The 12,262-nt window shown below is 45.9% G+C and overlaps 1 protein-coding gene across 18 annotated transcripts in view; it reads right to left on the bottom strand.

The window, feature by feature from the left end:
- LOC125310846 (protein unc-80 homolog) overlaps positions 1-10,882 on the bottom strand; it is a 285,921-nt gene extending 275,039 nt beyond the window's left edge. For 17 of the 18 annotated variants that reach the window (XM_048268576.1, XM_048268580.1, XM_048268585.1 and 14 more), the window contains exons 1-2: positions 10,579-10,881; positions 10,004-10,052 (exon numbers count right to left, since the gene is read on the bottom strand). In XM_048268576.1, the coding sequence (XP_048124533.1) occupies positions 10,004-10,052; positions 10,579-10,670 (141 nt within the window). In that variant the 5' untranslated portion in view covers positions 10,671-10,881. Of the gene's footprint in view, positions 1-10,003; positions 10,053-10,578 lie in introns of all 18 variants that reach the window. The other variant, XM_048268581.1, reaches the window with a different exon arrangement.
- Between the last annotated feature and the right edge of the window lie 1,380 nt (positions 10,883-12,262).

The following is a 12,262-nucleotide window of genomic DNA, read 5'->3' as shown; positions in this document are numbered from 1 at the left end:
ATTACGTTCACTGGTCAGGTGGCCGCTCACCGGCATTGTCTTCTGCTCGCTCTCGCTTCGGAAGTTTCAGCACTCTCGTTGTAAATTTTCCAACCGGAAACACATCATGGACCAGGCTAGACCAGACGAAGATCGACACCAATTTCATCGATATGGCAAGTAAGGTAATGGCAGGTATACGTGGTATTGATGTTCAGTTAAGTTATATATTATTGAATAAATTATAATTTACAGTCACATATAAATGCTATAATCATTGTCATGAAGACTGGGGACTTCCCCAAATGGGGACTGGATCGAAGGTTTTATCCACAGCATTGAAGGTAAGAATGGACGCTAATTTGCCTCAATTTCTGCTAGCTTGTAGCAGCTAGGGGTAGTAAGCTTAGCTGTGATATGGAGTTGTTGACTGTCTGTACTATGTTAGATTTTACTTAACACCATGTCTTTAATCGACAGTTAATAGGAGCCCATCACACATATTTGTGAGGACTAGGTATTTTCCCTCGGTGCGGAAAATGAGGCACCTTACAACATAGCACTATGCTTACCTGTAAGCTAAGTGGACAAACTGCTCAGTTCGCATAGCAGTGCCTAGTTAAACCAGCTTGCTAAATGTTCATTATGAGTTTATATCAACAATGTACCTTTCCCTGTCTGACTGAAAAGAACATGTCTATTTTATCTTATTAACATGTTATCTGTAGTTGATGTAGTATCACATAGGTCTCATTGATATCTACTCAAATATTATTTTGTTTCAAATTAACAAAGCCAGACAGGGCTAGGTGCATGTTGCTATATATATATATATATATATATATAGCATCTTTTTTTTTTTTTTTTTTTTTCGAAGTTATTATTTTTATTTGGGGGGGGGGGTTATTGCAAAATGGTATAATACAAAGTGGTACAAATGGTATAAAATACAGTTAATTAAATGTGTACAGTAAAGTAACAATGCATGAACATGTTGCTATTGCTTGTTGACAATGATAATATAATGACAGTATAACTAACTATCAGGTAAGTGATAAGGTAAGTATTAACATTCATGTTAAAGGGAAACTTGGCAGGATTTCCCCCTCTGCTGGAGAAATTGTGCATTATACTATTTCAAACTGTGGGAAAAGGTAACGATAAAGCACATGGATTTGTTTACAAGTTAGCGAAAGGTTAGCATAAGTTTGGCAGAACTATGTGGATGTTACAAGGTAAGAAACACGATTTAAAACGAGTTTCTTGTTTCTCACTTCTCTTTCCGGGACGGTAGTCTCAATGTTGCAAAGTTGGTTTTCCGCCTGGGGATGCTAGGCGCAGCGGGGAAAGTCACAATTTTCACCAGAACAGGTCATTTAACCATCCAAATGATTTCTAAACGGGTTTATTACGTTGAAATAGTTGCCAAGTTGTCAGACACCAAACAGGACGAGGACCACAAAAGCGTCACGTTAGAATGTTTATTTAAGGGTTGGGGGTTACAGGGGTTTCAGGGGTTCCGGGAGTTCCAAGAGTGTGTGTTCCCCCAATACCAGCGGGCTTTCATGCGTCGGCTTGACTTTCGAAACATGGAAAGTAGGGTGCACCCTCATGGAGGTTGGCAACTGGAGCCGGACTGCGGTTGGGCTGATGACCCTCTGGATAGGAACGGGCGAGGAATCGAGGGTGCCAGTTCATGCGATTCCACCATGAGTGGGAGATCCTTGGCTGACAGCCACACCTTCTGGCCAACACGGTAGGCGGGTGCCGGCAATCTTCGGCGGTTAGCCCCAGTGGCATAGTGACAGCTGACTTGAGTAGCGTGGCAGGCTTGTGACCAGGTGCGGCGGCAACGGGCGGGCATAGGCTGAGGGCAGGCGGGCGGGACACATCTCCCTCCTGGCTGGGGAACAGGGGGGGGCTGGTAGCCATACACACACACTGGAAGGTGACATACCAGTGGCAGAGCAGGTGAGGGAGTTGTGAGCATACTCTATCCCACGTCAGTTGTTGTGCCCAAGCCTGGGGTTTGCGAGAAACCATGCACCATGGCGCCTTCTCCAGCTCCTGGTTTGCCAGCTCGGATTGACCATTGGACTGGGGTGGAACCCAGAGGTGAGACTCACTGTATGACCCGGGACCTCAAATTCTCTGGGACAAAGAGGCGACCGTCTGGGCATGCACTGGGACTGGGATGGTCATGGAGGGCCTCCTGAATTTCCTCCTCGATATCCCAGGTCAGGGCAGCTACGGCACGCAGGGATCGGGCAGAATTGATGCAGGTTCCTGGGAAGGCGTCATCCTTATGAAACTGGCGGGAGAGAGCGTCCGGCTTGGTGTTCGAGAACCTGGGCGGTATGACAGGGTGAAGTTGAATCTGGTGAAAAACAAGGCCCAGCGGGACTGTCTGGGGTTAAAGAGCGTTTGGCGTTCTTGGATGTATCCGAGGTTTTGTGATCGGTCCAGACCAGGAGCGGAACTGTGGACCCTCCAGCCAGTGGCGCCACTCCTCCAGGGCAAGCTTGACTGCCAACAGCCTCGCGGTCTCCAACATCATAATTGCGCTCTGCAGGTGAAAGCCGGCGAGAGAAAAAATGCACAGGGGTGCAACTTGTTGTCCTCCTCTGCCCGTTGAAGAGTATGGCCCCGACTCCCACGTCTGAGGCATCCACCTCGACAAGCGAACTGCCGGTCTGAATCCGGCATCTGGAGGGTGATGGGGGCAGTGGTGAACCGGGCCTTGAGGGTATGAAAGGCTGTGTTGGCCTCTGGGGTCCAGGAAAAGGGGTGTTTGATGCTGGTCAGAGCTGTGAGGGGGCGGCGACGAGCTGTAGTTCGGATGAATCTCCGGTAGAAATTGGCAAACCCGAGGAATTGCTGCAACTTCTTCCTATTCCCGGAACTGGCCGGGGAGGTAACTGCCGAGACCTTTCTTGGGGTCCATCTGGATATTGCCTTCAGCGACAATGTATCCCAGGAGCGACACAGTCTGGCGTGGAACTCGCATTTCTCGCTTTGACATAAAGGGAGTTCTCCAAGAGCCGTTGAAGAACCAGCTGGACATGGCGAAAGTGTGTTGGGACAGAGTTCTGGAGAAAATTAAGATGTCGCCCAGGTACACGAAGGCAATTTATTCAGCATGTCCCCAGCACATCATTCACCAGCGCCTGGAATACCAGCTGGGGCGTTGGTGAGGCCAAATGGCATTACCAGGTACTCATAATGGCGGTGTGGGTGTTGAATGCAGTCTTCCACTCGTCACCCTCCCTTACTCGGACTAGGTGGTAAGCATTTCTAAGGTCCAGTTTGGTGAAAATAGTGGATCCCTGGAGCAACTCAAAAGCAGAGGTGAGTAAAGGCAGAGGGTGCGGTTCTTCACTATGACATCGTTCAGACCTCGATAATCAATGCAGGGGCGAAGAGAACCATCTTTTCTTTCCCACAAAGAAGAACCCGGCACCAGCTGGCGAGGAAGGAAGGCGGATGAGTCCAGCTGCCAGGGAGTCCCTGATGTAAACCTCCATTTTTTTTTTCTTTCAGGAGGGGATAGTGAGTAGAGGTGACCATTGGGTGGAGCAGTCCCAGGGGAGGAGATCAATGGCACAGTCGTGCAGGGGCGGTGTGGGGGCAGAGATGTGGCTTTGGTCTTGTTGAACACCTCCGGGGAGGCCATGGTAACATTCAGGGACATTAGAAATGTCGGGGGGGGGCAGTGCTGGGGGTACTGAGCCGGGGGCAGCATGGGCAGCATAAACAGGTCAGGTGGCAGGCATTTCCCCACTCTTTCACAGTTCGGAGGCCCAATCAAGGTGAGGATTGTGGAGGCGGAGCCAAGGGTAGCCCAGGATTAGGGGTTGGCCTGGGGAGCTGAGCAGGTGGAAGCGGATGGTCTCTCGGTGGTTTCCTGACACCATCATTGAGATGGGGGGCTGTGATGCTGGTAACTGTGCCAGTACGTGGCGGTCCAGGGCCGGGCTGGAACAGGAGTGGACAGCGATGGCTTTCCAAGCCCAGCTGACGAAAGCAAGTCCTGTGTCAATAATGTTTGCTTCTGCGCCAGAGTCCACCAGGGCTGCCAGGGTGTGGGTGGAATCAGACAGGTAAAGACAGACTTGGATGAGGGGTTTCACGGCTGATGGAGGCGGAATGTTCATTGAGCTCATCCGGATTCCTCCTACATCTGGTGAGCTCCGGCCTTTTGCTGGACAGGTGGCGACTCGATGACCATCACCACCACAGTACAGGCACAAGTTGGAGGTGATGCGTCGCTGGCGCTCTGCAGGGGTTAGGGAGGCGCGGCCGATCTCCATCGGTTCAGACTGGTCGGCTGGTTAGGCGGTGTGGCAGGTTGGGACAGAAGGGCAGTTGGGACACTCTCCGTGTGCTGGTGGATGGACTCTGGCCCTCTCTCGACAGCGGACCTGGATCCTGCGGTCGATGCGGACAGCCAGAGCAATGGCTTCATCAAGAGTGGGGGGGTTGATCATGGGAAACCAGCTCGTCCCTTTATGTAGTCCGCCAGGCTGTGGAAGGTATCCACCAATGCTTCCATGTTCCAGGAGCTCCGACTTGCCACAGTTAGGAAGTCAATGGAGTAATCCGCAACAGTCCTTCTGCCTTGGCGAATACTCATCAGGGTCGAGATGCCACCGGCTGTGGTGGATTCCAAATCGAATACCTTGAGCATCTCCTCTGCGAATAGGTTGAAGGTTGCACATGCTGGGGTCTGGCGCTCGAACTCCGCCGTTCCCCAGAGTCGAGCTCGGCCCGTCAGGTGAGTGATCACGTAACCGACCCTCGCCCCTTCAGTGGCAAAGTCCTGGGTTGCAGGGTAAACTGGACACGCAGCTCGTCAGGAGCACGCCGTACCTGGGTTGGGTAAGCGCTGAACCGCTCTGGGTTGCGATCCTGGGTTCTGGGGCTCCGGCAGCCACGGCAGCAGTGGACTGGGCAGGAGACTTCCGGGTGCTGGGCGGTGAGAAGTTGAATGATCATTGCAAGTTGTTGCTGTTGCTGCTGGAACTGCTGAAGCTGTTGGTAGGCGGCTTGAAGTAGGGAGGCAGTGTCAGCAGTGTTGCGGTTTACCTCTCTCTCTCAGTCTTTTCCAGGCGTTGCATGGCGGTGGGTGGTTCTGGTTCGTCGGTTTTCCATGCTGGTTCGACCGTGCGCTGGGTCCATGTTTGGTCAGATCGCACTGTCAGACACCAAACAGGGCGAGGGACCACAAAATCCGCCACGTTAGAATGTTTATTTAAGGGTTGGGGGGTTACAGGGGTTTCAGGGGTTCGGGAGTTCCAGAGTCTGCGTGTGTGTGTTCCCCAATAGCCGAAAGCAGCAATGGCAGGAGCTGGATGATCCGGGAAGTCCTGGGAAAACACACACACAACAGCAATTGAAACGAAGCAGCAGTACAGTCAAGGGCTAGGCTGTATTCAGTAGAAGAGAGACGGAAGGCAGGTCAAGATTACGGGGCTGGAGATCAAAGAAGTAGTCGAGCGGGTCTGGGTTCACAGGCAAAGAGTAAGACAGGCAGGTAACTGGTGCGGGTTTGCAGACGATCTGACAAGTGTGGACTGAAAAGCAAGGCTTTATATACCGGGCATGATGAGTGGTGAATGCAGTGCAGCTGGTAGGTAAACGAGGGTGAGGCAGAGCAGAGCAGGAACAGGTGGAGGTCATCAGACTTCAATCAGCGCGTGTTACCAGGCAGAGAGAGAGCTCATGACACAAGTTCCCCTTTAAGATAAGAGTTCCTCAGTTCTTGGAGCAGTGTAGCCAGGGTTGAGGAAGGTTCTTCAAAATGTAATTAGTTTACAAATCACTTGTCTGTTTAAAATTTACATAGGATGGAATCCATACTGTTCAATCTTAAAGGAACCATATGTAAGAAATGTATTTCAATTAATCATAAAATGGCCCTGGTATGTCATTAGACATTAAGAAATCATGTTCATTTCAAATACTTATATCACTGACAACAGTAGTCCAGCCAGGATATTGTCATTTAAAAAGTGAAGTTGCAGCCCTCAACTGATGTTGATGTTGTGTTTTGTCATGTCATGTTGTGTTTTGGCCTGATGCGCCACCCTCCACCTATCTACTAATGACGAAGTCAGTAATGTTTCGGCATCGGGTTGGCAACCTCAAGTCAGGGGGGAGGGGGAGGGAATACACCACTACAGTAATTTGAAAGTGATTGCAGTACCAGTTTTGGCCACAATCTTACATATGGTTCCTTTAATATGAGCTTTTCCACAACCCTGACTTTTTTGTACAATGAGTGTCCAAGATATTGGGATATCTTTCAAGTTGTGTTTGCAAGTATCACAGCTGTAAACAACCTACCAGCATGTAGCTGTAATATTTTCATGGCAAATCATTTCAATGCCAGAAGTACCTCATTTTGTATGCAAAAGTTTGGGCACCCCTCTGAGATTTCATGACAATTTGCTCTTCCTTTATAATAGAAGATCACAGCAACAAGATTTGTTTTCCTACAAAGATGTAGACGTTTGAGTGTTTTCCAGACCAAAATTCTTAGAGTAGCATTACATAGTTTTATTGTAATAAAATAAAATGCAAAAAATGGGATGTGCAAAAGTTTGGGCACCCTTTTAATAGCATTCATTTCAAGACCTGTACGCATTTATAGCTGACAGGTTGCAGCACAAAACTGCTTTGATTAGCTCATTAGACCTTCAATTACAAAGACAGGTGGAACCAATCATGAAAAAGGCTATTTAACATAGGTAATAGCTGGCTGTGCTTGTCCTAGGTTCTTTCTTAAAGAGTGGCAACATGGAGACCTCAAAACAACTCTCCACTAATTAAAAAAAACAGGCCTACTCCTTATCAGGTTAATCAACCTCCAGCGCATACAAACTAAATCAAAGAACCTGCAGTTGAAATCATAACACTATCACTGGCAGAAAGAATACAACAGTAACAGAATCTGTGCAGTCTGCCAAAGGAACATACCACCTACAGTACAATGAAAAAACATGCCATAATTAACTATAAATATAGTGACAGTGTGGGTCACTCTGTCACACAAGTCCAGAGTCAATGCAGCCATCTACCAGGACATTTTAGAGCACTTCATACTTCCATCTGCTGACAAGCTTTATGGAGATGCTTTTCTTTTCCAGCAGGACTCAGCACCTGCCCACAGTGCCAAAACTACTAGTAACTGGTTTGCTTACCATGGTATTACTGTGCTTGACTGGCCAGACAACTTGTCTGGCCTGAACCCCATAGTTAATCTAAGGTTTATTGTCATGAGGAAGATGAGAGACACCAGACCCAACCATACAGATGACCTTAAAGGAACACGCCACCCAATGTCAGTAGTAATATATGTTCTTACCTTAACTTTCACAAGTTGAGTCATACCTCTCCCGTGTCGGTACATGCACTCAAACGCTCTGGTGCGCGGCGTGAATGTGTTAGCATGTTGCTATGCTAGCGGGCTCCCAGACGTAGAAGTAATCAAAAACATCCACGTTTTCCCGACTTAAATACAGTTACACGAGTAGTTGATTAAAATGTCTACGGTCAAACAACATGAAACGTGGCGATTTTCCAAGCGAATAAACAGGAGAACTACAATGTGTGGCGCAATAGCACTTGGGAGTACTCTGACTTAGCGTAGTAATATTAATTAACACCTAATTGTAGATCCTATCCACCACAGAGTTTAGAATCCTTGCTTGATCGACCCCTCAGCCTCCCCTCCCCTCTGAGCGAGAGAGAGGCACACACACACTAGAGATGCGCTGATGGGCTATTATTTCAACCATAACTGCATATAAAACTTATCATCCATCAGCCATCCATCAGCACCAAAGTTTTTTGACCAATTTTCAAAACCGCACCCGCCCACCATCCGCTGGTTGTTTTATATGGGTGATGCAGCGCTGCTGACGTGAGGCTCTTGCCTGTTCTAGAAAGACTGATCCAATGCAGCAAATATATTAAAAGGCTAAAGTCCTAAATTGGCTATGTTGTAGCCTATCCCCAGAATATCAGCAGCAAACTCAGTCTCTGTCTTGCAAAACAGTCTCCAAATAACCCAGCCATCTAGGATATAACACAGGTTGAAGTCAACGTGAAGTTGGTTCTGTTTAGGGAGGTGAATGTGTGTAAACATCTGTAGATGACTACTGTAGATGAAAAATGTGGAGAATGCAATGCAATCAAGCATTTTGGACGATATATTTGCACAAGCTGGCAGAATAGGCAACATGCCGATGTGCGTTTTATTTGGAGACTGTTTTGCGAGACAGAGACTGAGTTTGCTGCTGATATTCTGGGGATAGGCTACAACATAGCCAATTTAGGACTTTAGCCTTTTAATATATTTACTGCATTGGATCAGTCTTTTTTAGAACAGGCAAGAGCCTGACGTCAGCAGCGCTGCATCACCCATATAAAACAACCAGCGGATGGTGGGCGGGTGCGGTTTTGAAAATTGGTCAAAAAACTTTGGTGCTGATGGATGGCGGATGGATGATAAGTTTTATATGCAGTTATGGTTGAAATAATAGCCCATCAGCGCATCTCTAGTGTGTGTGTGCCTCTCTCTCGCTCAGAGGGGAGGGGAGGCTGAGGGGTCGATCAAGCATGGATTCTAAACTCTGTGGTGGATAGGATCTACAATTAGGTGTTAATTAATATTACTACGCTAGGTCAGAGTAGCTACTCCCAAGTGCTATTGCGCCACACATTGTAGTTCTCCTGTTTACTCGCATGGAAAATCGCCACGTTTCATGTTGTTTGACCGTAGACATTTTAATCAACTACTCGTGTAACTGTATGTACACTCACGCTGCGCACCAGAGCGTTTGAGTGCATGTACAGACACGGGAGAGGTATGACTCAACTCGTGAAAGTTAAGGTAAGAACATATATTACTACTGACATTGGGTGGCGTGTTCCTTTAAGGCCACTATCAAAGCAACCTGGGCTTCAATAACACCTCAGCAGTGCCACAGGCTGATTGCCTCCATACCACAGCACATTGATGCAGTCATTTGTGCAAAAGCAGCTTGACCAAGTATTGAGTGTATAAATTAACTATATTAGTTAGTGAAATTAGTGAGATTAGTGAAATTAGTCAGATTAGTTCATTTCTTTTCAAAAGGTTGACAAGTTATATTATAACCTCTTTATTCTAATATTTTGAGATACTGATTTTTGGTTTTCATGACCTGTAAGTCGTAATCATCAAGATTTTAAAAAATGGCTTTAAATATTTCACTTATATGAAATATACACTTTTTGCAATAAATTTGAGGGGGGGGGCTGATCTTTTTCACGATATTCAAATTTTTTGAGACCCACCTGTAGGCAAAAATCTGTGAAAAAGTTGCTTCCTAAGCAGGATTCGAACCTGCCACTCAAAAGCCTAAGCACTCCAGAAGGGAAAGCTTTATGCATAGCCTAACCTACTACCAAGCTGCGTCATGTCATCTATCAACAACCTATCTATCGGTTTGGCTCAGGGAAACGAATGATAAAATCATATAAAACAGACGGCACAATGCATGGCCGACACATTTACATGACAGCGAAGTGCATATCATATATGGGATGAGCGCCGCGGAAGAAAACGGTCAGCAGCGAGGATTTTTCCCGCGAGGTCACTGAGCGCTGAACTTCATGATTTGTAGGCCTATAGAAAATAGCCGCGTCGGCGCAAAAAAAAAAAAAAATGCGATTGGTGGACACAGGGCCTTAAGCTTTACCGCTGCCGCTTCGTTATTTCAAATGTGATCCCCGCGTTACAGTATTGACATTATAGTTTTACTGTTCCTCTGAGATTTTACAGTAGCCTATGCTACCACAAATCTGTCAGACATCAAACATTAGACTATTTCAATGCAAAGTAAGCCACATGAATAGGCCTATATCAGAAAGGCAAAAGAGTTAATCATTCACTAACGAGTATCAAATAGAAATACAGATAAGATAGTATGGGGACATCTGTGCGAGCAATGTATGTGCTGTGGGCACCTACACTCACCACACAGGATGCTTCATATTGCTTTCCCAACTTTGGTCGCAGAAAGGCGCTGGAAACAAGATGTTGAAACACTGAAAATCAGCAAACATTCTACTATACACTGACAAGATAAAGTGTAGAGCTCCCAAAGAGGTCAATATGTCTAATGTCACAGAAAACGGAGGCTAGACTTAGACCTACCCTATGTTGTGGCTTTTTACCCCTCCAGATTAGATGTTTGGGTCTGTTATATGATTTCATTAGACTAGGCTAGTCTACATTTACATTCAGTAACCACTGTGGTCAACAGGTTTCCCAAATATGATCACCAACCAAATTTACTGTTGTTTTTGTTTGTTTCAGTAGGCTAGCCTACCTCTATACTGCTACGTTAGGCCTGGGAAATCATAGGATATCCTATAATATAGCCTAGGCTACTAGAGCGTTTGATGGTCAAGATGGTTAAGCCAATACGTCGACCTTGACATGGTCAAAATACGTCGTTGTAGGTGTAAAATGTTTCAATCTCTATTTAGCAACTCGAAGCAAACACAGCCTCCATTTTCAGCCACCTATTAATAAGATCATGGACAAACCTGGTCTGTCGCCACAGAAATGTCTGTATTGGGAAGGGGATGCCTCGGCCATAATCCGGCTGCGTATCGTCCTGGCTTTTCCGTTTCACCATGTCAAATTGTCAGACGCGCGAATGCGGTTGTTCTCACAACATCAGTATAGGTTTAAATTTAAGACTTAATACAAGACGGCTGCAAAGGGACAAACGCTGGGCTAATTGTAGCCTACACAGTACAATTGCCTTCTGTATCATCTCCGGAAACAATCGCTATACGATGCAAGCAAACCAACCTTTCAGCGGCAGGGATAGCGTTAAAGACACAGTACCATGCCCTTTTCACTGATATCCCGTTTACCTTATTATTACATTTTTATTGCAAAGCATCACCCCATCTCTATCACTTTCACCCTATGACTGTAATTAGGCCTAAGCGTTCACTCTGTCATCACCACTTTCTCTCTAGCCTATCGTCATTTAATCCGTTTCATTTAGGCTTTCTTTTTCTATTCTTTTTCTATTTCTATTTTCTTTTTTTTGTACAGACCACTCCACTCTTAGCCTTTTTGCTTTCCTTTTAGGGCAGGGGGTTATGTTGCAATTAACTATTGGGAACATTGGACATAGAATAGGCTATGGTTTTTCAATTTATTTATTTAGCCTATATATATTTTTTTTTAACTTTTTTCAATATCACCAGCCTACCTTTCAAACCTCAAGAAAGCCATAGCCTACACTTTGGTTTTCTATTATTTTTATGTAGGCTATAAGGCCAATCATAAATAGCAGACAATTTGTGGAATATTGGCTGAGCTCCCTAGCCTGGCTAGCGCCACCACTTCTCAATGAGACGTGGTCTGGGAACCAAACGTTAATTTTCTCGTATTTGAAAAAAATGCCCAGATCTGTTTATTGGGTGCCACGGATGTCTATCAAATGCGTCTGTGCATAGCTCATCATTGTCTTGCTTTCCCCCTTGTTCTGTGATTGGTCCCCTATCTCAGGCGAAAATGTGCTCCATGGTCTCCAGGCTGCCTTAGCAGCGTGAATCAAATCGCGCGCAAGGCAGCATGGGAACACCCAGGCTATGAGCTCCCACTATTGTCAGATAATTTTGGGAAAATATTCAGAGGATATATCATATGCCGGGTCGACGTTTTTGGACATTTTTGGACAATAATAGAGTGAATTTTTACACACAACAGTCACTGGGTCACTATCTAGAATTACATTTGGTAGAGTTATAGGCTACCAGCATATTTGAATTAGCATTTCCTTGAATTTCCCCTGGGGATCAATAAAGTATCTATTTATCTATCTATCTATTGTGAAAATATTGTATTCAAATCACTTTTGGACTGGATTATTATGCCCCGACAGGGTTGGTAGGCCTATGTTAAAGGAACCGTATGTAAGAAAAATATTTCAATTAATCATAAAATGCCCCTGATATGTCACTAGACATTAAGAAATCATGTTCATTTCAAATACTTATATCACTGACAACAGTAGTCCAGCCAGAATATTGTCATTTAAAAAGTGAAGTTGCAGCCCTCAACTGATGTTGATGTTGTGTTTTGTCATGTCATGTTGTGTTTTGAACTGATGCGCCACCCTCCATCTATCTACTAATCACGAAGTCAGTAGTGTTTCGCCATCCGCGTGTGCAACCTCGAGTCAGGGGGGAGGGGGAGGGGATACACCGC

The sequence above is a fragment of the Alosa alosa genome, chromosome 17 (genome assembly GCF_017589495.1).
Source record: "Alosa alosa isolate M-15738 ecotype Scorff River chromosome 17, AALO_Geno_1.1, whole genome shotgun sequence".
NCBI lineage: Eukaryota > Metazoa > Chordata > Actinopteri > Clupeiformes > Clupeidae > Alosa > Alosa alosa.
This window is presented reverse-complemented; position numbering and strand designations above follow the sequence as displayed.